Here is a 27,752-nt window from a genome sequence, read left to right as displayed (position 1 = left end):
CAGTGGTATAACCACAAATGGACTTTTTTTTTTGATTTTGAGGCAAAAGGAAATAGGAGTTTTCCCTAAATGTCAAACCAGTTATCTTTTAGTTTTCGTATTATCATATTTTGTATTTTCATTGACACAAGTTTCTATATAGATAGATTTTAAACTAACCCTCCTGTTTGTCTCTATTTTAAGGCAGTCTTAACTTTGTGTCTTGTGAGACTAAGGGCTTTTTGTTGGTTTTCTTTTTTCCTGCTCTGGGTCTGTGCGGAGACGCCAGTTTGACCACAATGAGTTGATCCAGGCTACATTTTTAGGACTACCAGGCCATAAGCCAGGCCTCTGTGTGTGTGTGTGTACACATGAGTCTCTTTTTATTCTCTTTTTTCTTCTCCTGCCTCCCCTACATGTGAACACCCCCACCACACCTCCAAGACAGTATCTGGGGTGGTGGTTTTCTGTTTGTTCAAGCACTGACTAAATGGTGATGATGCTGGGCTGAATTCAAGTGAGTTGGCTCCCAAAAGCTCACCATCTATTCCTAGAAGACTCCTAAAGGAGTTAAAAGCATTTGCATTGGGCTGAATATCAAGTAACATAAGTTACAATAGGTGGCAGTAAAAGGTAGAGAAAAATGTGTGATGAAAGTAGCAGCTTCTTCACTTTTTCTTTGGGGCCACTGTCTCTGCGACCATGATTTATGTTGTTCCAAGAGGTGAGGACAATGAACAATGATCCTTAAATCTTTCCATTTCTTCTGTGTATGCATCCCACCTTTTAATTTTTTTCCACCCAATTCCTTTTTAATGTCAGCTGCTTGATGCTGAGACTGAAAAGATTTTCAGCTACATTGATATCTTTAATTTATTTCTGGTCATCTCTACCTATATTGGAATTAACTAAAATGTAAACACAGGAAAATGTATACATATTTTTATTTTGTTGCTTTACTTATAGTATCCTAAAAAGAACATATTGCAAAAAGTGCTAGTAAGTATGAAAGATTTAATGCCCCTGCAGAACTTTTGTTTTCTTCATTATCGTCTTTCATTAGATAGCGATTTTAAATCTGGAACACTTCTGAAATTTATTTTTCATTGAGTTGAATCTAGCACTCATAGACTGTGAGCAAAATGAAATTGTGGAGATGCTTTATGGAACCTTATTTTCCTTCAGCTAATCTGTGTGAATGCTTGCATACTTGTTTTCGTAGCCTGGGAAGTAATAGATATACCTGGTTTTGGCAACAGTAGAAAGAAATTCCAAGCTGGAGTTGCATTTAGCTGTAGAAGATTAATGATTGAAGAGGCAATATGTAAGCCCTCATTTAGACCATTGATTTTAGATTTGTATAATTTTGTTGTAGTATCTATTTTCTTTCCTATTCCACTCTGAAGAGGCTGCCTTATATGACACTTAAAGATCAGTGGAAAAGAAATAATAATTGAGAACAAAATCTCTAGTGTATTGTGGAATTTTTTCCAGGTATCCATATACTTATATCTGTCTGATCATGAAATGTTCTCTTGGGAAATGAGATGTTTTGATTATTTTTCTTGTCTTTCTTTGTGTTTTAAATCCTGCCTTGACAGAAAGCTTCAGGCGATGTGTCTCGACCTGTTCTCATCCAGATTGCAGAATCAGCGTACAGGTTTGCCCTTGGTTCAGTTGCTGGAGGTTAGTCATGGCTGAGCAAAAGAATATTCATCTTCACTGTTTGGGTTTTTTCTTCTTTTCTTTTGCCCTTCTTCTCCTTCTGCCTCTCATTTAAGTGCTAAAGGCTTCTCAGACTTTCCCTTGGAGCTGTGTCTAAGGGGTGGGATGACTCTAATATTGAAGGGGAAAGGATCATGTCTACAAGAATTTTGGAATTTATGAGCTGTTGGAGTTTCCAGGTGGTGTTGCTATCTGATTTGTCCCCAGAAATATTTCAGGAAAATTAAATTAATAATGAGGTAGGACTGGAAAGTGTATTTGGTTAAAATTGTGTGAGGTAGTTTAATGTATCTAGAACATACTATGAAAAAATAAAAACAACCTGATATGTTAGATGTAAATGTGAAAGATGACAGTTGCAGTCAGTGCAAATGCAAAGTCATGTTTTCTTATATCTTGTATTTTATTTGCAGCTGTTGGAGCCACTGCAGTGTACCCAATTGATTTAGTGAAAACTCGCATGCAAAACCAGCGTTCTACAGGCTCTTTTGTGGGAGAACTAATGTATAAAAACAGCTTTGATTGCTTCAAGAAAGTGCTGCGTTATGAAGGTTTCTTTGGGCTTTATCGAGGTAAGTTTAAAAGGTGTTATATACTAATGATAAGATACTATTAAGAGTTTTGTGTGACTGGATTTTTGAGTCTTTTTAGTTCAGACTTCAGTTTTGCTTCTTTGTTACGGGGAAGGATTTGCAAACTTCTCGGTAATTAAAACTTCACTGTAATGAGAACATTGCTGTAGGACCTATCTGTCCTTTCTCTCCTCATCTGCCATAGGGGAACATTAGCAATTTCCTACAGCAAAAATATATTGTTAGTAAAGTTCTAATTTCCTTAGCAGTGCTTAGTGCCTAGAGTGTTTTTTCCTGTTTGGTAAGAAATTAAATCATCTATGGGTTTTTGTTCCTTGCAGTACTTTTTGTTGTGTTTCTTTTGAGACAAAAAGGTCTTTGCAAACCAGTTGCATTTGCTTCAGTAATCTTTGGAAATAGTAATCTTTATCAAGTTTTATGTATATCTTTTCTTGGGTTGTCACTGTGGAGTCAGCCAGAGTGATTCATTGGGTGTCAGCCCACTTGTCTTTATATATGAAACCAATACACTTAAGTTACAAAGTTATCCATTCCAACCTGCCTTTATAGCCAGTGGAGAAGGCTCCAAAATCCATTGACCCTGTTCAGGATGTAAATCATACTCACTTTGGATATCTTAGATAAGTGCCTGAAGTTAAATGGTGGCTTTTTTTTTTGTTCTGTCCTTGTCCCAGTTGTGGCATCAGTGGTGCCAGTTCAGGTAATTCAGGAAGAGTCATAAAGAATCAGGAACCTCAGCATGAGATTCCAGTTCTTGTCTGTCACAGAGTTAAAGTAAATGATATTTCTGATGTCACAATTATTGAAATCTTTTATGCCCCTCTGCCATGTTCATAGGGGAGAATTTGAAACTTGCATTACTGACTTCATTTTTAGCTAGCTTGCTTAGAAACTTCTTTTCACTTGTGAAATAAGAATATTGTAATGAAACAAATTATTTGTTAAAGGCAGCTGAGTAAGGAATGAAGAACAGAGGATTTTAGTAACATATTGTTATGAAGTGGCAAAGCTGTGTGCACCTTAAAAAAAAGTAACAATTCATAAAACAATGTGGGAAACAACATTAAAACTAGGTGGTGTGATAGATATGCACACTCTAACATATGGCCTGAGTGGCTAAGTAGCTCCTCTGCAAAATACAGACTCTGTAATTATTTCAGCACAATTGGAGATGGGAAGACTCTCTTATTACTGACTGAGTTTGAGGCCATTTTTGGAGTAGACATAATAATTTAATAAAGAGTACTGACATGGTCTCTATTTTGTAAGGATTTATAGCAATCAGGATCTTTCAAAAGTCACAGTTATTACCTAAAGAACCAAATGTATTCTTTGCAAATTTTTTCTGTTTCTTCTAGCATCCTGAAAGAATAAATATGCAGAATTCTACTATTGCCTCCTTCTGTCTTATTGAAATTCTGAAGGACAGTGATTTTTTTTCACCTGGGGAAAAAAAAAAACCAGATAAAAAGTCAGAAATGTCATAAATGCATGTTCTTATCTCCGTTTGCTTGTCCTGAGTTTGGGATGATTTTTTTCATTGCCAGGTTTAGGGAATCATAGGAAACTTCATCAGTACTGGTTGTCCTTCCATTCCCTATCATCTTTACTGCTTTCCAATTTTCCAAGGAGTACTGAATAGTGAAATCTCAGTTTGGTGGAGCTGAACTTCTAAGACCAGGCCAATAATCTAATTTCTGGCTTATATAGTCAAATACCATCATTTTAGAGGCAAATTGAGACCTGCTGTTCCACAAATTCTCTCCTTAAAGAGCACTCTCACTTAGCTCTTTTTAAAGAAGCAAATAGAGAAAACTGCTTAAAAATCTACATCTCCTTCTGTGCAGTTCTGCAAATTCAGACTGTTGCTCACTCTCTCAGGAGATATTGAAGAAAGTTATGGAGTTGAGTGCAAAAGGAAGTTTCCAGTTAAGCTTGAGAGGAAGGAAGATTTGAAAGGAGCATTTTATAGATTAATGTAATTACCCAATGTAATACAGTAAACATTTAGCAAAAGTCATCTTATTCTAGTCTTGAATTGTACCCTAGGTAGGACACACTACAGAGTACATTACTTTTTACTACTCATCGATCACTGCAATTCTTTCTTCAGCTGATTTCTTCAGGGTTGAGTCAATGTGGGTGGTTTTCTCCCACTGAAGGAGGGAGTAATCACTGGGAGACTTCTCCTTGGCTGAGTAGATGCAAAAGCTTTTTAAAAATTGTACTACAAACATTTAGAGCAGTGTTCGCTTTGTCATGATGCACTTCAAGAAAGCAAGCAGAAATTATAAGCCCCACTCTGAACTCAGATATTTCAGATATTCTTAATAAAAGGCTCATATTTCCATCCAACAAAGTGAACTAATTTTTCTTTTTTGTACCACTGTTTTTTTCCAAACTTGGTTTTAAACCACCATCTCAGATAAGGATAAATTACACCATCTTGTGGATATATAGGGAGAACTAAATTTCATTTGATGTTAGTTTGGTTCTAAGTGTAATCAATGTTTCGACTGAGAAGACTCTTGGATTAAAAAAAAAAACAAACCAACAAAAACAAACATGATATAAACCTCTGTAGAGTCTTTATAATATGCATTATATGAATACCATGTAGTTAGCATTTTTTAAAGAGTTTATATCTGAGATAAATTTTTCATCTGTCTCTCAGCATGGCTGAAAAGAATGCTCATCTCATATACCTGTAATTTACTGTTGTGTCTAGGTTTATACCTGAAATGCATATTTAGAAACTCACAGGTATTTTTATACATGCAAATTTAAGAAAATTTTGAAAGCTGTGATTTGTCAAGGTCTCTTCCAACTGGTGAGGTCACCTACATGTCATAATAGAATTTTAATCAGAAGTCCACCTGATGAGTCACAGAATGCTTCACAGACTTAAACAGAGCATCCAGTAGGGATTATTTCACACATACTTGATCGAAGTTTCATGGAAAATTTAAGTACCAGAGATAAAATGTAGTTTAAGAGAATGTTTGTAGCCATGCTGTTAATGCCACTTTGCCTGGAGGATGGAAAAGAGAGGGAATGCTATTGAAGACACTGTCATCTGTGGTCATTAGCTGTTCAGGAGCTTGTTTGTTAGTTTTATTTCTGTTGATGGTGCTTCTAGCCCTGCAGTGACTCCAAATGCCATCTAATTTAGATTTTAATGATTTGTTCATCATCCAGCTTCATCATTACTGATGGACTCCCATGCTAATGATGCAGAAAGATTGTGGCAGAAGCTTTCCTTCCAAATTATGCAATGGCATACCATATATATAGATGGGAACTACAAGCCTACTTGTACCCCAAGTTCTGTCAAAGCACAAAATTTTCAGGAAATACCCTATTTCCATTTTGAGGAAGCTATATTTGAATGGCAACTGGTGATTAATTGTCTAGTTTATTGTGTGAATCCTGTAATGGAAAAATGTGGCAGTTTTCCATTACTGCCTTCCTGTGAGATGCCCTAATGGTTTCAAATATTTTATCTAGACTGAGCAACAGAACCTTCAGTCACAGTTTTTCCTAAAATACAAAGGGAAAATCACATCTGTTACATGGTGTGAAACTGAAACTTCCCTGTTAGACATCTAAAAAAATACTTTGTCCCAGTAAGATTTTTGTTTCTCAGTGCTATCAGTGCTATCAGTGGGCTGGACGAGCTGTTGTGTGTGTGTTCGCAATGTATTTAGACTGCTTTCAGAAAATAACTTGTAGGGTGTCACAAAATGAATGCAGCTTTTGGTGCTCTGTCTTGCACACACCTTCCCCTTCCCTGAGAGTCCCACTATGACAGTGTGTCAGATACAAAGTGGTACATTGTAATTGTTGCTAAAAAGCCTTGGATATAAAAAGGCGCTGAATAATGTGTTTACTATGTACTATACTCGCAGGCTGCCTATGTGCAAGATATTCTGCTCTGATGTTATAAAAGGCATGCATTTTTAAGGCACTGTCAGACATTTCTAAGCCTGTTCCCCATCTGTGTATATGTCATATTGCTGATCTGCTAATGCATAGTAACGCTAAGAAATTCCCACCGTGTCAAGATAACCCCAACAGAAATATGACATTTTCATATGGGGCCTTTGATGTGCTTCTTTCTTTCAAAATTTAGCATCTTTATCATGTCTAGAAATTTTGTGACAATGTTTCAGGGCTCTCATCAAAACAATAAAGAAAAGAAAATTTAGTTTTGATGGTCATAGCATATAGAATGCACAGGTACTACTTTGAGATGGGTATGAGATCAAATGAAGGGTCCCTCTGCCTTCCTAAGATGCTGGAGACAGTAGACCTAGCTGTACCTGGTAAGGCTATAAAACCTGGTCTTAAAATTCATGCTGCCTTTCATAGAATACTGTTTACTATCTTGCAGTAGATATATACAGCATTATCTGTAATTAAACTTACAAAGCACTTTTATACTATAAAATCATGTGTGAAGTAGAGGCAGGAAAAGAGAAAAATATTCTAGGTTTTGGTTGTTCAGATGGGTTTTTCTGGTGTTGGAGTTTTTTAAACGGCTGCTTATTCTATTTAATCTTTCTCTTCTCTACCTCGAAGTTTTATGGAAAACGTTGAGTTCTAACAGTCCCATTCAGATTTGAGTACAAAAGAAATAAACCAGATGGGAAAAAAATAACTTGTGCCAAGATAAACATATTTCTATTATGACTTTGCCAGTGTTTTTGCAAATGCAAAGTTTTGGGAGCTGAAAAATGGTTAAAAGGCCATCTTCAGATCAGTTCAGTGAAAATGGATTTGATTTGTCCTGCTAATGTTGGTTCTAAGATTGGAGGTTTATGCAGATCATCAACTGGACTACTTTTATACTATTCCTATCTTGATATTTTAGAATGTCTCTTTCTGTGATTTATTTGATAAAATGCAACTTGAAAGTCATGGTATATATAGCTTGGGTGTAATAATATATGTATATGTGATTTTAAAATTATTGACCTTTGTATTTGGAATTGTATCTGCTATATCAGACCTGCTTAATTTTGCTGGCTTTGGCTTAAGATGTGCATTTAAAGTATATGGAACATTTTTTTAATCTCTGAAGCTACAAAGTTATTTGCCATAATGTTTATATAAAGCCACACATGTCCTATAGCAAGTTGTAAATATTATAGCAATTACAGAGATAATTTTGTAATGAAAAAATCCTGTTCATTTTATATTATTCTGTTTCCCTCATAGTGCTGCAAATAATGTAATATTTAATTACATAATTCTGAACAGCTTAATGGTTTTTCATTGAGGTCTGGTTTCACATCAGCTATAGAAGTAACACTTTTTAAGAAACTCAGATTCTAAAATTTAACTTATTCTGTTTTTGGTTTTGAGCAACTGTATATGAACTTAGTGCTACTGTATTTTTAAAATTGAATATTCAGTCATATGATCATAATGCTGCATAGTTATCTTGGGTAAATGTTACATATATGTGTACATCAGTATAAAGACATCAGTGTATGAACATGGTCTCCTGCTACCAAAAACCAAATTATGCTTTTCTTCAATGCCAATTTCTTATTAAGAGGATCAGTAGGAACCAGTAAAGCTGATGGATGATAGCAGGATTGAAGAATATACTAAATCAGACCATGTGCATTTTTCTCTGTGTTATTCTGTCATTTAGTTCCTTAAGAAAATGCTTTTTAGCAGGTTAACTTTTAGAGGTGGAAACTTAATTGGTTTTGGGGTTTCTTTTCAGCAAAATAAAACCATGGAGAGGTGAAAATGTCAGGCTTTGTAGAAAGCACCCAAATGTGCTGCCTGAGCTGGCAAAACAAAGGGTTCTGCACCAGGAGCTCTAGCTGGGGTGATTTTCTCACATTTTTGAATGGTGTCCTAATTTCATTATGCTGATGAAGGCTTGCAACACCATTCTAGCTTCAGGCTTAGTTGGTAAGCTTTGCCTATTTTTAGGCTGTGTCATTCAAATATTTACAAAATATCGACCATTCACTTCAAACAAGTGAAGCTGACAGTCAGAAATTGACACTTCCAGTTCTGTAACACATCACTTCTAACAAAATAAAATATAAAATTCCGTACCTGCATAGAAAGCAACATAACTTCCTTTGTTTTAAGAGCTGATGATTTAGCTGGGCAAAGAGCTCAAGAATGCAGTCATACATGTTTGAATGTTTTGCATTATTTTCATTCCTATCCCCTTCAGTCCTGCCATCTAATGCCATTGTTTTTGCTAGGAAAAGGTACTGAGGTTTTGACATTTGGAGTGGATTCATAGTGAGTCTCACAAAATTAATTAGAAGGTCTTGATTTTTGTGTGAAGATGCAGAAAATAAAAGTCAGCTTAGGACATTACTAAAACATATTTGGCAAATCTGTATTAGTGTTTAAACAAAAAATGAGCTAGCATGAATTTAAAAGAAAAAGAAACAAATACATATAGACAGTGGTAGCACTTGAAGTGGTAGCACAAAGTTTGTTCTCAAAATTGAATGTTTTAAGTACTCTCATTATATATAATAACACAAAATTGCTGTAAAAATCGCCTGTTTCTAGGTGCTGGTCTCTACATACATTTGTTGATTTGTTTATTTAATACCAAGTTACTCAATGCCTTAGAATTCTCTGTTTCCATGTTACAGGTCTGTTACCACAGCTATTAGGAGTAGCACCAGAGAAGGCCATAAAACTTACTGTAAGTTTGTAAATGGATTTTTTTTCACATTTTTCCACATTGTAAAGTGCAGCAAATTAAAATTGGCAACTGTTAATATCTGACTTGTGAACAGTAGAGGTGGTATACAAGTCTCATCCAGAAGTGTACATGTAAATTTTAACAATCTTACTGAAAACTTATTTTTGGACTCACTCCAAAACAGAACAAGCTCATTCAACTTGTTCAGCTCATCTGCTTGTTTGCAAGTAGCATAGGCCTTTGGTTTCACTTCTTAGCAAATCAGAATAGTTATTTATTGGAGGGATTTTGTTTTTGTGTCTCCACGTGGTTACTGTATGGGTGATTCCTGTGCAATAGGAGATAAATAATATGAGTATGTAGTGAATTGTTGGTAAGAAAGGAACTTGTTTGTGTGATGTTTTTTTCTAAATGTTTTACTTCTGTAATTTTGTTATTTCTTAAGTGTTTGTAAGGCACTTAAGAATTTCTTATTATAATCCAATCATAATATATTGTTTATTCACTGATAAGACAGTATTCATCAAAGCTAGTAGTATGCATTTAAAAAAAGGCATGTAATGCTACTAATTGAATTGCCATTGTGTTACAGCTTAGTATTGAACATTCTGATATTAATTTGACATTTTAATTTGTTAATTTTAATTTTTTATTAATTTGACACCTCTAAAATATTAATGTATTTTATAATTTTCTGATTTAAAAAATTACATTATTAGCAATTATTTGTTTTTTGAATAGTAAGTATTTGAATTATACTGCAAATTCGTGTTAGAAGGAAGAACATAGCTTTAGAATATTTAATATAAAATCTAAGACTTTGATTTCTTTGATATCTTGTAGTTTGCTAGCATAGTGGGTATATTTGCATTTTCATTTGCACAGAATTTGCAGCTGATGAGTGTTTTCTCTGACCTTTTAATTTATCAGCTTTCATAAATGTTTGTCTTTTAAGGTTAATGATTTTGTGAGAGATAAGTTCAGGGCTAAAGATGGATCTGTCCCACTGGCTGCAGAAATTCTTGCTGGTGGCTGTGTAAGTATCTTTAATTTCCTTCATATGACATTCATGAAAGAGCAGTTCATAAGATTAATTGTGTGGACTAAGGCTTCTGTTTAACCACAGATCCGGTTCAAGAGCAGACTCTGCTAGAGCATCTCAGTTCTTTCCTAGATAGGCCAGCCGCTCTTGATGAAAGGGTAAATGTTCCTGTGCATCGTGCCTTTTAACTGCGCTCTCTAATTCTCACAGCTTGGAGTTTGTTTTCTTAATCAAGAATGTGTCTTTATTCATGTTGGCTGTAGCTTATGGCCTAAAGAGGATTCATGCTAACCTTTCCAGAAGTTAATAATTAGTTACTACTTTGTGGCACCCACTCTACCACATCACTTCTTTCCTGATGTGTTATTGCACCCACTAATTTTCACTTTTTGCAGTGATACTGGCTTTTTGAAATGGCAAAGACTGCTCATGCTTCTTTGAGTTCGTAGCAGACGTAGGCTGTGTAATGTTAACTCAGAGCATAATGCATTCCTGAATGTAGGCTGTATTTAAAACCCACTAAGATTTTAAGAGTGTTTTCCTTGCACAAAGTAGTATCTTAATGAACAACTGGCGCATTACTGGGTAAATGATAATACTTCACTACTTGGTCTAGTTCTGTCTGTTCATATTACAGCTTACTGTATCTGCTGTATTGATTTGTTCAAGCAAATGTAAATACTTTAGGTGAAACGAATAGTTGTTCAAAGACCGGTGCATTTTGCAGATAAAGAGCACTGTTTATTTAAAACAGCTTTGATCACTGGGGCAGAGCAATGTTGGTATATTTTTAATCTATCTTTGTTTCTGCTGTCATAAGACAGATGAGGTCACATTTTCAAGCAGCTTCTACCTGTGTCGAAAACTACAGTGAGCAGCAACTTAAATAAAAATGCTTGCATCTTAACCTCAGTAGGTGCAGAGATTTGTGCTGTGTGTGCTTGCAGAAAGTGAACTACGATTATCTGAGCCTTAGGGTGCAGGGGCTCGCTTGCATTGCAGGCTGAGAAGCCCTGGCTTTCTGTAATTCTCAGGAGATGGGGCAGGATTTGGCTGCTGTCTCACTGCTCCTTCTGTTTGATCACTGACCTGTTGTAGACTGCCAGGTAGGATCCCCTTGTTCTGTAACTTTAGGAGCATTCAGGGAAGAAAAAAAGAAGGGGAGGGAGAGAAGAATGTGGGTCTCTAAAGCAGTAAATAAAAAGCATGCTGTAAATGAAGGAAAAATGCAATAAAGTGCTTGCAGAGTAAAACGTATTTGCCCCTTACACTAATAAAAAGTCTCATGAACATAGCAGCCATAGAGAATTCTACAAAATTTTCATTTAAAATGTCATTTGATCTAGAGTTTTTATTTTACAGACTGCTGTGAATTTTTTAATGCAGTACAAAAAGCACTCTTTACAGAGACCTGTCATTCATGAGAATGCTGCAGCAAGCTTTTTGCCAGCAGTTCATTGTAAACTAAGGATCTGCTTTAAGAGATAGGTGATTTGAGATGTATTTTAAATGTGCTGTAAATGTTGGCTTGTCCTAAATTTATATTAACAGTGAGATGCTGCATGAAGTTGTAGCAGTAGACATGCAGTGGCAGAATGCCCTGAGTTTTCTTTTAACTGCACTGCTCCACTTAAGGGCATAGTTTGGTGCCAGGTAGATAGGTTGCAACTTGTCTCTTCTGCAGGTGGTCTTTTGGTTCTTTTGTAATTTTAAACCCAATTCAGACTAGTAACAGAGCCTCTCATTATCAGCAGTTCCTAGGTTTTTTGGGGTGAATTTTTCTGTCATAGTGTAAATATATGTGTCAGATATGAGATGCCAAAAACGTGCTTTTTCCTCTAGCTTTCAGCATTGTATTGGTCCAACTTTTAGTCCCCGTTTAAGCCATTGTGAAACCTGTGATTTCATTGTGGAAGCAGCACGGACAGTGCTGAATGCTCGAAAATTGTCACTCTTGGATTTTTACCTCATTTCACAATGTAGTAATTGCTTATGTGGGAGGCAAGAAGACAGGAGGGCATGATGTGTTAAAGTCTAAAAAGGGGAAGACAACTAAGATTAATTTTCTAAGACTCCTGCCCTATCACCTTTCCACGTTCTACGTCTAGTTCTCAGCTGGGATTGTGTTACAAACACAGATTTAAATTTTTCTTCTTCAGTGCTTCTGTTTCCTTGGAGTGTATTCATTGCTTATGCAAGAGCTGAGTGCTAGGATGCATGCTAGTTTGTAATGTTTTAAATAGCAGCCCTGTGTATATGGTATAGTAATAATACCTAGGAAAGGGAGGACAGGCAGATCCTTGGATAGGTTGGATTGTTCAGTAACACAAAGGGCTTTGAAGGGGTCAGTATCACCTGAGTAGCTCCACTCTGCTGTTTGCCCAACCATTGCCAGGCATTGACTTTTAAGTCTCCAAGGAGTTCACTTTGCATCATAATTACTGTGAATTAGTACACATGGCTGACTTTTGCACTTGTAACTAAAGCTGATTGTTTCATTGAACAAGTCTTTTTCTGTTTTGTAAACTGTTTTCTCTCCTAAAAAAAAAGAAAGAAGAAAAGAAGAAAATAGATCTTTTATTTCATGACCTTGTGACACTTAATTCAGTTAACAGCCTGTTTCATAGCTTTTTATTATGTGAAGATGAAAGCGATAGGTTGGTTGAGTTTTTTTTTGAGACCCCCAAGAATACAATTAAAAGTATAACCTTTATACTTAAGGAAGGCTTTTATGTAAATTACTAACACAAGATTTCCATCTCCTTTGTTTGTAAGAAATTTTCCTAATGACTATAGTATTTGTTACCCATAAAAATGCATGTAGCTTTCAGATTTGCACAATGCCTGACACCCACCATGAACTCTGATCTCTGCTGTGCATTTTGGACTCTCATCACTCATGCAAATCCTACATAACCCTTATCATTATGAGGCTAGTAAAAATCTTCAGTTTCAAGGCAGGGTGTAATGATGCTGTAGAGCTAAGAACTGCTGAGCATCTAAACCACAAAGCTGGCTTAACCTTATTGAATTAAAATGGACACATATATGCTGGGTTTGATTTCTGCTTTAACTTACCTTTGGAATTCCTTAATAAAAGGATGTGTAAGCTGTAAGTACTATACTATAAATTTTTTTTATAGTGGCAATAATATTGAAATTTCTGGAAGCTTTATTTCATGGTCTTTTACTTGATTTTATATTTTAAATAAAAAGCTATTTTTTTATTAAAAATAAAAAATTAATTTTAATAAAAAATTAATTTTAATAAAAAAATTAATTTAAATAAAAAATTAATTTTAAGTCATATTAAGTTTAGCTGCTTGCTTTTTTAAATCTTAATTCACTTACAGACATCTGTTGAAAGTAATCTGATTTTTTTTATATAGCATTATATATTATTCTTCTTTTTTTGAGTTATATTAACACATGGAAAACTCTCTTTGTAAAAGTGTCATAAATACTATATTTGGGGTTTTGAGACATTACCTTTAATTCTAACTTTTTAGGTGAGACAGTCATTTTGCTTAGTACCTTAAATAAAGCAGTTCAACATTTAATGAAAAATTTACGTTTGTGTAACTGGGAAGGAGATGCAAATATGCAAAATAAAGAGGGATATAAAGCATAAAAGAATACTAAGAAAAACACAAGAAGGATTATAGCATGACTAAAGGAATCGCTATATAATGTATGTTGCCTTGTCTGCATATATTAACACAATGATCTCGGTAAATAGGGGCATAATTTTCAGCAAGAAAAGAGAACTACATTTTGCTTTATTAACCTTTCCTTCTGCTCTCCCCTCTCCTTCTGAAGACACAGTCTTTTCCTTCCCAGCTGCTCAGTATGTGCTCACTATTAGCCAGCTTAAATCATGTAGCACAGTACAATTACAGATCTGCTTTTGCTTAAATTGTCAAGGCAATTTTAGGCATATTTCGAGAGACTTTATAGGAATCATAATAAAGTTAAAATGAATCGAACCTGCTTGGGCAGCCTCAGCTCTGCTATGGAACATAAAAATTAGATATGGTTAACATCGAGTGCAAAATCCTGCCCAGAATTAATTTTTATACAGGAATGTGATGTGAAATTCCATGTGAATTGTGCCAAATAACAGATCCAGTGCAAATAGTTTTATTAAGCTACTTAAAACATTTATTTTATGTTTCAGAGAGTAATAAAGATAAGTCCACATCTGAGCTACATTTTCTTCGTGACATTGCAGTGGAGACAGGGGATGTATAAATTGCAATTCCCACTTTTAGATCTCTTACTTTCAAAAATTCAGACATTTGGAAGTTGTGGACTAAAGGAGATTGAAGGTGCCATTCTTGATTTCATTGTTATGAAACCTAAATATGTTAACATTCAACTATATTTGGCAAGAGAAGCTGAGCTATAGGTAAAATTAAACTGCACAGTGTATATGCCAGGGGAAAAAAATACCTGCATGTATATCTGGGAAAAAACCAAAAAAGAAGCAAACAATTGCTGTCACACATAAAAGCTTTGGTCTAGTTTATTGAGATAGGTAAATGAAGATGGTCATCTTGATGATTGCTCTTATGACCTTTGACAGCAAAAGGCATATGTCTCTTGAATGCTTAGCAGATTTGTTCTCAGAGGTCTGTTCTCCCTGTGGCTGGGGACCCATTACTTTCAAGGAGAGTCCTACCTGCTTGTGTATATCCAGTTTTCATATCTGCTATAAGGTAAACTTCAGAATCTCCTAATACATGTCTTTTTCCCTTGATTAAATTTAAAGCTGTTTTTTGTGCATAAAATTGATGTTGTTCAATAAATTATTTAGATTTAAATTCTGTTTAAGATAATTAATATAACTGAATATACTATAATTAATTAAGTATTTTTAAAGTGTAGTACAGTTCTCTGAACCACTCTAATTGTAGTTATTTTCAGCATGCTGAAAATCATTTAAACTAATCATAAATTTTTGGTAAAAAAAACCCCAGCTAGATCTGGACTTAAATTTTATTTCACATTTCCAAACTCACTCTATTTCAACACTGCTCTGTTTTAATTGACTCTGATAAATTTTTATCTAATTTTAGACTTAAGCCTTATGATGAGGTTTGGGAAGGCAACACAGAGTAACATGATAGCCCTTTCCAAGGAGTTGTACCAAAGGCTGGGAAAGTTACTGGTGTAAAGTTCCTGCTTCTCTTTGGCCTCACCCCATATTTCCTTGCAGGTTTGGATGTTTTTAAAACAACAGTTTGCTGAAATTTTCACCCAGTCATACCTACTTTAACTGGTCTTTCCTTAAATCAGTAATGAATTTTGCAGAACTTGATTTCTTTTTGTTTCAAATTTTCGTTTTCCATTACTTAATCTAATTTAAACTTTTTTTCACAAAAAGCATTTTTCCATAACAAATAAGAGATTTGTTTCCCTCCTTTCTTTTCATTTCCTTTCTGAAAAAGAGAGACAGAAAAGTTTTCAAACTTTTTTTCAAACTGTAAAACAAGGAGGTATGCCTAGGTATAGGTTGATAGTTTTCTGATTCCTGAACCAAACAATTCTGAATGCTTAAAAAGTCAATTTTTTCCCAACAAACTTACTTAATATTAATTCAACATGAATCTTCTATTTTTTTTCTCATGTTATATTAGAAATAATGACTGCAAAGTTTTACATGAATGCACACTGCAGTTTAACACATGGATTTGTTTTGACAATTATATTTTATTACATGTCCCTTTCTCCTTTTACTTCTTCTTTTACTGGCAGTAAAATATTACGGTGTTTACCAGTGAAGGTTCAAAAAATCCCCAAATCCAAAAAGAAAGGCTCAAACTCAAATCAGGAATTAAAATCTAGCTTTCTGTGAGAAAAAGGAAGATATTTATGATGTCACAGTAATTTATGATGTGACCAAGAAATAATGGGACACAGTTTTAATACAGCTACCATGCCTTAGGACTTGAAAGGTCTGTAAATCATTAAATGATTCTACAGCTAGTCAAAATAGACAAGTAGAGCAGACAGAGCCAAACATTAACAGATTTGACAGGTCTGTAAGTTAATTGCTTTTATAATGCCAATCAAGTAGGCTCCACTTTGATTTTTTGGCTAGGCTTCTGAGAAGTGAATTACCTATAACGTGGAAAATATCCACTATTTTAATTTTTTTTCCCATTGCTGACTTGGTCTGTGCTTATAAACAAACCATACTCCTGTTTGTTTCTGTTTAGCCAGGTCATTAATATTCTGTTGTAGGACACTCCTCACAACTTGTATCTGAATCTTGGAAATCCAATACAGTAGCAGGAATGTACTTGTGTTCAGACTAATTGCAATTCTATTTATGAGCACTTTTATGTGAGGATTTGACAGAGCTTGCTTTACATTTTATGTACATTTGGACATTAACAAGACTGTGATTCTAGCAGTGTTCTCTGTTTGAGCTGCGCAAAGTAAAACCTTAGCCAGACCAAGGGAAGGCTGTCCTCAGAAGACAAGAAAGATTAGCTAGAGAAAAACAGAATTCTGCCTGAGCAGCATGAAAGCTGTTTCTGTGATGGGCTGATCAGGGTAGTGAAAAGCAGATGATTGAGGGCTCAGGAAATCTTGTGATCTGGAGAAAAGATATTTACTATATGAACTCCCATTGCTAAAGAGCATTATCAGAATGCTGTGTAGATAGGACCACAGATGAGAGAACACAAAATAGCATGAGATGGCTTGTCTAGATTTTTGAGGTCTGGCTTTATGGAATGAAAAGGTAGCATAGAACCAAGCTTTTGAGAACCCAGTATGCTTTGCTCCTGACATAGAGTACCACGAAATCAAGGTAGTCACCTTTGAGATCTGTAAGAAATTAGGGTGGTCACCTTTGAGACTGTAAGAAAAACAGTCATTTTGGACTGCTGTCTGTTACTTGGCAGCTTTTCTGGTAACAGGAGAGTCTGTAGTGAAATCCCCTGTGCAGCAGTTTGGCATAATTCATCTAATGATCTTGGGACCTACTGCCATACAAACACCAACACTTTTATAGGTAGTTTGAAGCACTGCAGTAAGTCTGGCTTCTAAGCTTTGCTCTGTTGTAGAGTTGGTATGTGGTTTTGTGGTAAATCATTGAACAGTTCTGTGCCTTAGTTGCCCTTTATTATACAATGAAGATGGTAATTCTTCCATTCTTGAAATCATTGGTACATTTTTAATTTAATTTTTTTATGACAATGAGCAATCTTTATTAGTGTCTGTACTTTAAGAATATTGACTTAAATTAGGATTAATGGATGCTATGAAATGCACAGGAAAGAAAGCTGCATCTGAAAACTTAAAAGGAGTAAGGGCTTGGGACAGAGTATGATATACAGTAGGACTGAATATGATAAACAGTCGACTGAAAATCTTGGAATTTGCACCTCCTTGTCTTTTGTAGATTAAACAAGTAACCAAGACATTGTGGACAATTTCTTTTGCAGAGGTTGTTTTTTGGTAATTGTATAATATATTGTTTATGTATTTTTATGATTGCCATTAGTTGCTATAATTGCTATCCCTGTGTGATATTGTTGAAAAACATTAACACTCTAATAACACCTTTCTTTATCCATGAAACCATAAAAGGGGATATGTGAAAAGTTGGATGGGATGCAGAAGAAAGATCTAGGCTGACCCTAAAAGCTGTTACTGAGAGCAGGAAGGGGGGCTACAATTTGAAATAGATAATAAGGTTAATTAGAGGAGCAAGAACATTTGATGGTCAGTAGCACTGAAAGGAAAAGAATCTAGTACTTTCTTCTGGAATGGAAAACACAGAATTTTCTTCTTTAATTGCAGGCTGTATTCTCTTCAGAACATACACCAAAGCTTTCAAATGGAGATGTGAAAGCCTGAGGAGAGTTGTGTCTGGTGTGCTCATTTCTTATTTAATCTCATAAGGACACAAAAAGCAGTTATATTAAAAAGAACAGGAATTTCTTCTCTCAATGTAATGAGGGGGGTGAAAAACTGTTTATTTTCCAGCAAGTTTATTGCAGAGTGATTTGAACACGAAGAAATAGAAAACATTTTGACTTAAACTGAAATACTGTTAAATGCTTGTTACTAAACCATTTTTTTTTAATTACAGAGTAGGCTTTATTTCTCCATGGACAAAAAAACCCAACCAGTCCTCAACTATTTTTACTTCTTCCTTCTGTTCAGTAAAGTAGGAAAGTAGCAGGAGACATGATAGACAGTACTGAATTACTGTGCAAGACTATACTGCCATCGAGAGGTGTTGGGTGATATCATACCAATTGCAGAGTTGAAGAAACACAAAAATGGGGGAAAACCCAGCTTCTTTTTAAAAATTCACATTTGTTTGGGTGCATAGCTAGCTGACTTTGTTGAAGTACATTTAAACGCATGCACATTTCTAGTTATGCTTGTATGAATTGGATCACAGTGATATTTCCCTTTTATTTTCTTGCTCTAAGTCAAACGACCATAAATGCTTGTGATTAGGTCAAATGTTAAATTCTTTCAGAATAATATGGGCCCTTTGAGATAATTATCTATGCAGTACCTCTGGTTATCTATGCCTATAAATATCTCAAAGTTGTAGTTTTTACTTTAATCACATGATAATAACTGAAAAGTAATAGATTTACTTATACAGTCAGATCATTTGTTTAAAAAATGATTGGATAATGTGATAAAGAATTCAGAGTTGAGGGTAGCCAGGTTTGTAACTTCAGTACAGAAAAATTTTGTTACTGGGAACCATCTGTATTAAACATTTGATGTATTTGATTTTTCTGACACTTACTGGAGAAATCATTAAGCTTGAGCAACCTAAGCTTAAATGGTGTTTATTCAGGACAAAGGAAAAAAAAGCACTTTTCAAATTCTTCCTTTTGGAAGTGTATTTAAAAGTCTTATAATTAAATACATTTTTTACTGCAAAAGCTATAAAACCAGAAGGAAGTATTCTTCAACTTTTGGCCAAACAAAATGAAGGAACAGGGTGATACAATGTGCTGAGGATGTTTTGTCTGGTTTTTTTTTTTTTATACCAGTTCATATCAGTACCTTGAAAAGACTGGAAAAAAACAGATTGATAAGATTTCTTTCATTGCATTCACTCAGCAAAAATTGAGAAAGGAGACAGAAGCTGTACTATTGTGATTCAAGCTACTGATTTGGAGATGAGGATATCTGGAGACTCTTACAAGTTGTGAATGTTTGAGCAGGGAGGAAATGCACACGCTGGTCATACAATTAAACTGTCTGCCTCAAAACCCCTTCTTGTAAAACCAGATTCATTGTACTTTCCTCACAGAAGCACTGGGAGGAAATAAATTAATATTTATGAGACGCTTGCATTACTGTGATGATGAATAACACAATAGGAGTTACCAGAACTAGATAAGCAAGAAATCATTTCATTAGAGAGTACAGTAGCCATCTCCGGTTTGCTTCCCCCCCCATTTTGAGAGCAAGGAGCTGCGGTTTCCAGCACAGATGCTCAAATAACAGAATGATCAAAGCTCCCCACCGAGACACTGTACTTGTTACCACTGGAACTGCCTCTGCACAGGCTGATAAACCAGCCTTCCTCTGCATCACAAGGCAGGCAGGTGGTAAAACCCTCCTACTGAGACCTCTGTCAGGTATTGTCTGCCTCGGCGCTCTCAGTTATTCTCCGTTTGATTTTTGGAGTATATCTCAGATCAAATTCAAAGCATGGCACAGGTTGTTCAGGGAGTTCTGGGATAGTATCTGGACAGTCTGGAAACATCTCACTGGAAATGACCACTGTCTCTCTTCAAACCTGATGTGTGGGCAGCAATATTGATAGTCCTTTTAGTGCTGTGTGGTGCATGCAGGTCTCTGTTTTAAAACTTTGAATGTAGCGAGCTTGGTTGCATGAAGTAGGTAAATAATAGTATCTGTGTTTTTTAATAGCAAGCTGAAGCAGAGGAAGTCATGTGTGATTTAGCCAGAGCAGCAAATGTCTAATGCTGGAAGTGTCTGCACAGCCAGGCTGGACATGCAGACATAGGCATTTATATACACATCCTAGCACCTGAAGTACTTTCCATCTGTTTGTGTTGAAATTATATTTTATTGAAATAATTTGCCATTATTCTCCTTTTAAATCAGAGATATCGTTCCACTTCCTTTCTTTATAATGGCATTCACTTATAAACATTTTTATAGATTTTTAAATTGTTCCATGTTTTGGTTCACTAATAGTAATAATAATACTAATTTTGTACTAATACTTAATTTTGTTGTAATCTTTTAAAATTTAATATGGTTTTCCTGTAGTGAAAATTAAAGGAACATTTCTCATGGAGTCATGGCACAATGAACTGCAGGAATATCATACTGAGGGAATGCAGTTTAATTCTGCTAGTAGATCAATTGATACGAGTTTTTAAGTAATGTGTTTTAGAGAATGGTTCTTGTATAAGAAACTTGCATATGAACATTATCACCTGCAATTCAGTTTTATCATTTTTAAGAAGAAAATATATATGTTGGTATGGGGGAATGCCTAATAATTGAAATATTTACACCAAAATTTTTATTATATAGGAATATGCAATTCATCAAAGAACCATTCCAGGATTCTTTTTTTATTTGAGACTTAGCAAGATGAGTAGACAAGTAAAAGAAAGATTTTTTTTTTTTAATGCTTACTTGCTTAACATGTTCCAGTTTAAGTGCAAAACTTAAAGCAGCATATGTGCTAAATAATTTATCAGTCTAATTTTTGATGGCAACAAGAATAGCAGTTTTATATATACCAGGATTCTGGTTTGGTAAAAGCAGTAAAATTAAATTATGCCAATTTGAAAGTCAAAACCAGTTGAGTTACACAAGAGTATGCTTTTCCTGGTCAAAATAGGAAACACTTGGGATATTTTGGGGGTTATGTAAAGACTTTAATTTGTAACCACATTGTATATGCTCACTCCAAGCAGTAGGCAAGAATAGTTGTTCATGCGATTTACCATTTCTTCAGCACATTATTTGAACCATATTACTGTGCATAATTTTTATTTTGAATGATAGTTAATCTTTACAATTAATTCTTTTAACACTGGGGTAATTTTAAAAATACATGCGCATGGTGTTTGCATACTAGACATCACTACATGCAAATGCTTTTAAATGGTTATTTTATTTTAGTCATTACCTTCTAGAACAAAATAGTTGTTTTCTTGTAGGGAGGGCAAGGGTTGCCCTTTCTATAATTCTTGTGATTTGAGAACGTAGAGAAGAGCAGAGCTGTCATGCCACAGAATTACATACTTAACAGAAGTTAGAATGACATTTTGTTGAATTTGAGCCAGAAGGAGTTTGAATGAATATTTTTTAAATACACTTAGGTAACCTTCACATTACCTTTTTTTCTGGTTGCAGATTTTTAGCTCAGGATCTGTCAGTGTAGCTGAAAGGTTATGCCCTAAGTTACATATGATGAATGAGATGAACTTTATGAGAACCAGAGGGAGTCCAAAATGCTTGCCACCATTGTGTTTTAAAGCAGACTTTCAGAATCAATTGAGTGGTGTCTTCCCAACAAATGGAGACTGACACATTGAAAACATTTAGTGCTTCTTGATTAATAGAATCCTTCAGTCTCTAAATCTTCTTTTCTTTAATGCCTGGTACCTAAATAATGATGTAGAGTTCAGGTTCTTGAATCAAACAGCATTTAATGGCACTGAAACTGGTAGTTCAGAGGGTTTTTTTAAAAAGCACAATGTACTTGCAATTCTGTTCATTGGAATCCATGCATTCCTTGTTATATGAACTCATGTCAAAATTGGGAAACGTTTCTGCCAGTTTCTACTCTTTGACAGTATGTTTTCACTTTCTATATACTGCACATCACAGCTGTTTTACTAGTTACTAATTTTTCCTTTTACTTCATTACTTGTGTTACAGTGTTCTTGGTTTGTCAATATTGCATAACTTTGTGTTGGAGAACGTGTTCTTGCAAAAAGAATTGAGCTAGTGTCTCTCTGATGTACTGCAGTGTCCTGCAGTGGCTGACCTGCTTCCTCTCTGTTTTTCCTGATGACTCATCTCGTGGGGGAGTAGGTTTCTTACCTTGTGAGATGCACTAATACTGAATCTCTTGACTGCTAATAGCTTAACAGAGTGCAGCAAGATTGAAAATGTCGTATCTTGAATATAACAGGATGCACATTGCAAATAATGTAGCAGGTTAATATATTGATTTCTGCTTTTAATTTCAGGCTGGAGGTTCTCAAGTAATCTTTACCAATCCACTGGAAATTGTCAAGATTCGATTGCAGGTGGCTGGAGAAATTACTACTGGTCCACGAGTTAGTGCCCTCAGTGTATTAAGGGACTTAGGTTTCTTTGGTCTCTACAAGGTATGTTTTTTTTTTAAATGTTAAAAATAAGCCTATTATAAATTTTCAAATCAACATATAATTTCATTGTTCTCACAAATTTTCATAGGTGGTCACAATTTTACTTTCTAAAAGAAAAAGTACTATGTGATCTTATATCTTCATTTTTCATTTTTGATTAAGGGAAGAAACTGCCTCATCTTTTTGAGCATATGATTTTTGTAAATCTTACTGAGATTTCTTTTCTCACTTCAGCAGGTTTAAGGTTCATTGAATATTAGTTTGTGATTCCTGATATTCTGTCTACTGTAAAAAAAAAAAGCTTATTTTCATCTGCTACATGGTATAGAGCTTACAGTTTTGGAACTTGCTTTTGCTATTCTGTGGTTGATTCAGCAACTTTCCCAGATGTCATCGTTCATTTGGTGATGGGAATTAATTGCAGCACAATAATAGTGAAGAAATACAGACAGTGGGAGCCCAGCATAAAAATAAACTCCTAAAGCAAGCTTCCCCTTGCTTCTTTAGAAGAATATTTTCCCAAATAATACCATGAAAAGCTGCCTTTGTGAGCATATGCTACAGACCCTACAGTTCTGCTTGCTGTATTACTGTTTTCACATAGATACATAAATATGTAGGAGTCGTTAGGTTTAATGTTTGCAACAGGAATGAAAACATCTTCTGAATGTTGAATCTAATAGGATATATGCTACAAATAATTTAAGGGATTAACATACTTTTAGGATGTCTTCTACTTTCAGATGGAGGAGATTAGGTATGGGGGAATATGAAAGGTCTTGAAGTACTTTGAGATAGCCACTATACTCAAGTATTGAAACAAATATTGTAATGGATACCATATACTGCAGAGCACCGGGTGGTATTGCTTCAGACTCTGCAGCCTACAACTCGGAAGAAAGCTTGCACACTTCCAGTTTGTCCCAGGATTTCCAGTGAAGCTGGCAGTATTCCTCTGTTTCTTATTTACAGCAGTCCAGCCACAAATTGAAGATGCTTCAAAAGACACCAAATGAGCCCCATCACCCTCCTCCTCAGTATTTAAATTCCTTCTGCTTTTTTAAGCACCCAGTCTTTTAAAATTGTTCTGTTAACATTACAAAGAGGGAGCCTGCCCATGAGACCGTGTCTGTATGTTTTGGCCTGGAGAGAAGTTGCAGGTCTGAATAGGATTTAATGGGGAGTTGTTTTTCCCTTTAAATTGACTTGCTAATTTTTTAGGTGTTTTAGTGAAGCTGAGGCTATTGTGTAAACTCCTAGTAAATAGCATTGCTGTGTTGATCAGGTTAACATTTACAACTGAAAACAGGGATTTTGTAAAGAGTCTGCTTCCCTGAGGCTGTGCAGGAATGGAGGTCAGCTACTGACTTTTACTTGGACTAGCAAAAAGGAAACACAAAATGAAACCAATGATGAACTAGTTTACTAAAGTAGCAATTTTTGAATTTTTTTCTCCCTGAATACCTGCTCCTGGTGGTTGAGCAGAATTTGCTACATTTTTCCATTTTTAATGGCATTACTGTCTTGGGTTGTATTGTGAATTATTTCTATCCTCTAGAGTAAATCCTGGTGGACATTAGTCAGGACTGCACATGAACAGGAGCTACGTACAGCACTATGTTGCGTTGAAAGAGATAATTATTTAATCACAAGACACAGTTTCAGTGCTTCATTTACTGAGTCCATTTATGTTATGAAAAGTGAGTAGCGATTTCTCAGAATTTACCTTCACCAAAAAAAAAATGCCACAGAAGAGTTTGGATTTGTTTTTACTCAGCTGTTGTGTCTGTTTCTGTTTCTCTCAACCCCTCCACTCCACTTCCTCTGTTCATGTCCTTTTGCATGTCGTTAGGATTTATTGCCTACAAAAACTTGAGAGATTTGACAAAACTAGAGAATTTATCCTGGCAATGACAGGCACCCACTGAGCACAGACCATGTCACAAGGCTTGTGTCCAAGGGCACCTTTAGTCACAGATAGGTCTGTAATTGGGCAGCTTTGTGCTCTTTTCTACCAAACATTTGGGACTGCAACCAAAAGAAAATGACAATCCTATCTGCCCCCTTTCCTGTCAGAGCATTTGTGTGCCCACATAATGATCTGGAACAAGAAAGGCATTAAAGCCTCCTCCTCTTTAGGGCTTAGTTTGTTTTGAACCCAGAGCAGCTCACTCTGTAGCCCCTCAGGAGGGTTGTACCCAGTCAAAGGGAGGATTGGCTGTGCCATGGGGACCCAGCCTGTCTCAGAATAAATTTTAAATTGCCTTGAGGTGCTTGTGGAGCTGCAGTGTTGGAGGCAATAGCAGCCCTCTCCTGAATGCTTGTGCTGGAGCTGGCAGTGTTTGTGAGGGCAGGCAGATATTAAAACTCATTGCATCAGTCATCAGCTCCAGCAAATGTTACCCAGAGACATCAATGGTTTTAAATGAATTTCAGATGAGACTAGATTTGGTAGGTGCTTCCTTCTTTGGTGGTGCTTCTAAATTAATTTACTATGTATAGTGACCAAGTGGACATCAAAAATAATGAATCTTCTGCTAATGAGAACCGAAATATCTTGGTATGTTTGGAATGTTCATACTCTTAACAAGTCAAATTAGCTTTAAACTATGAAATAGGAATGAGGATTTCATGACTATCTCAGTACTTCTCATGTTGTTCACTCTAACAACTCTTTCATTTGCATCTGAAGTCTTTGCTTTAGCTTTGTCTTTCCTGTCTCAAGACACAAGGCTTGTATCTCAAGCCCTTAATGTACCTGCTTTAGTGGACCTAGTTATGACTCCATAGATACTGCCGTGGAGGAACAAGAATAGATAGTTATTCTAGAAAATAATTTTATTTGGGAATCTTGAAGTTCCTTTGTAGGCTCAATGAGCCTTCATGTAAGTATTCCAGCTGTTTAAACACTTGTCTGTCTTAGCCATGACTTAAACTTTAACTGATTGACTTCCTTCTGGAAGTGTTGAAAGCAGAATTTTAGACTTTTAATTTCAGGAATTTTAATTTTAAATAAATGAATGTCTTTTTTGGTTTTAAGTTTTATTTACCGAATGGCAAGGATTGCAGTGAAAATTCTCCTTTCCTAGTTCAGAGAAAAGTCATGCCTGACAGCTGTTCTTACTTCTACAGATCCATCTGGCATATTCTGCTTAGTTTCCATGAGTTGTTTATGCTGAAATTCAGGTGAAAATCTGTAAGAGTCCCATATCGTAGTCAGCAAGGAAGAATGTATTAATTATTAGTGCAGCCAGAAGATGTGAAGAGTTTGTCTTAGCTTCATGAGGCAAATTCCTGCATGTCTTAACAAGATGTGCTGCTTGTTATTTGAATTCTTATATTTTGTATTATTTTCTACCTATGAAGCACTTCCTGTGGATTTTAAAATAAAATGCCCACACCCCCCCCCCCGATATAGTTAATTTCAGCACTCCTGTCTTGCATTAACAGAGAAAACCAAGGCACAGACAGATAAATCTTATGTCTCATGTCAACAAATTAACAAAGGAAATGTAAACCCTCTTTGCATCCAGCTGAGTGAATCTTGTATTGATTATGATCATAATTATCCCTGCATTCTAGTCCAAATGCATATCCTTTGAGGATCACTGAGAAGAAGCTGGATTGCATCATTTTGGTGCCCTTCTGTATAAGTGATAATAATTCTTTTGAGTAATTCATTGGCATGTTAATGTGCCACTTTACTGTGCTACTGACAGAAACAATTCACAGGAGTACTATGCTGAGATCTCTGCTCTGTGCTTTCTCTACTTGCAGACTTGATGTTAGAATAATTTTTGTTGAGAGCCAGTCCTGGAGGTCACCTGGGCAGCCTGACCAGGTATTTGACCACCTTTACAGTTTAAAAGCAAACATAGGAAAGAAAAAAATCCCACGCCTACTTTCTTATGACTAATTGAATTGGCCATGTTCAAGCTTCTGGTCCTTCCACTGTGCACCTCCAAGAGAAGTTTTCTTTCCCTGCACTCTCCTTTAAGTGAGCAATAAGGTCTCTCCCTGGCCTGCTCTTCTCGGAGTTGAGCACACTGAGTTCCTCTTTTATGTGCCCCAGACTACACAACTGGCTTGATGGCCCCATACTGGACTCACTCCTGCGTGAAAACATCTTTCTTGTATGGGAGAGACCAGAACTGGACACAAGGCTCCAGATGTGGTCTCAGCAGTGCTGAATGGAGGGCAACAATCACTTCCCTTGCACTCTTGCTACTGTAGCCCCGGGTGCCACTGGCTGACTTCACTGCAAAGAGGCATTGCTGACCCACACTCAACTTGGGCACAGCATCCTCCAGTCTTTTTCTCCAAAGATGCTTCCAGCCTGTATCCATCCTATGAAGTTATCTCTGAACAGCAGCCTCTCACTACAGCACACTATTTCCCCAGTTCAGCATCATCTGATGAGACTGCAGCTCATGTTCGACTGGTTTAGCTGTGGGATATGATGACAGGCCATTTCAAAAGCCAGGCTTTTAGTCAAGGTGTACAACATCCATTGCTGTCCCCTGATCCACAGCTCTGGCAAACTGGTTGGTCAGCTGTGATTTGGTAAATCCAAATTAGTTACTCCCAAATCCAAATTAGTATCTCCTTTTCTCTTCATATGCTTGGAAATGGCTTCCAGGAACACTTGCATCATAAACCTCCCAGGAACAGAGGTGTGCCCAGGCATCTTGTCGTTTCCCAGAACTTCCTTCTTACTCTTCAAGATGGGTGTGATGTTTATCTGTTCTAGTTACCAGAACCCCCTTGTCTGACTTGACCTTTTGAAGGTAGTAACAACCTCACCTGGTCATCAGCCAGCTGTTCCAGCACCATGGAGGTTTCTGTTCTGGTCTCAGGGTTGTGCATGTGCACCAGGTGCCCTGTCTGCACGTAATGCAGGCTTTTATGGTAAACTTGTGGAGCTGAGGGGCCTAGGGACAGATTTTACTGGTAAAAAGCAAGACAAAGGTAATTCTCTGCTTTTTCCATGTATTTTGTCACTTGGTTTCCTGCCCCCATTGTGCAACAGCCTCACAATTTATTTAGTTGCCTTTTTGCTGCTGATGTGCTTACAGAAACCTTTTTTACTCCCCCTTCACATCCCTTACTAGATCGATCTCCAGCTGATGCTTAGCTTTTCTGTCTCAATTGCTGCACACCCAAGCAGTGGTTCTGTATATCCTGGGTAGCCCATACCCACCTCTGCTTCCCTTTCTCTTCCTTCCTCACCAAAGAACTAAAGCACAGTAGGTCTGGGATCATAATAAGTGCAACAATTTACCATCAGTGCTTCCTCCCAGACTCCCTGTGCCTTCACTGGGTGGTCAGATATTAGCCATTCT

General features: G+C 36.1%; 1 protein-coding gene across 4 annotated transcripts in view; it reads left to right on the top strand.

Annotated features, from left to right (window-relative positions):
• The window catches only part of SLC25A13 (solute carrier family 25 member 13), a 99,039-nt gene that overhangs the window by 60,130 nt on the left and 11,157 nt on the right, over positions 1–27,752 (top strand). For all 4 annotated transcript variants that reach the window (XM_064704349.1, XM_064704348.1, XM_064704347.1 and 1 more), the window contains 5 exons: positions 1,581–1,665; positions 2,118–2,276; positions 8,939–8,991; positions 9,947–10,027; positions 22,270–22,410. In XM_064704349.1, coding sequence (XP_064560419.1) covers positions 1,581–1,665; positions 2,118–2,276; positions 8,939–8,991; positions 9,947–10,027; positions 22,270–22,410 — 519 coding nt within the window. The remainder of the gene's footprint in view (positions 1–1,580; positions 1,666–2,117; positions 2,277–8,938; positions 8,992–9,946; positions 10,028–22,269; positions 22,411–27,752) is intronic.

This window comes from Zonotrichia leucophrys, chromosome 2, assembly GCF_028769735.1.
Source record: "Zonotrichia leucophrys gambelii isolate GWCS_2022_RI chromosome 2, RI_Zleu_2.0, whole genome shotgun sequence".
NCBI classification, from domain to species: Eukaryota; Metazoa; Chordata; class Aves; order Passeriformes; family Passerellidae; genus Zonotrichia; species Zonotrichia leucophrys.
This window is presented reverse-complemented; position numbering and strand designations above follow the sequence as displayed.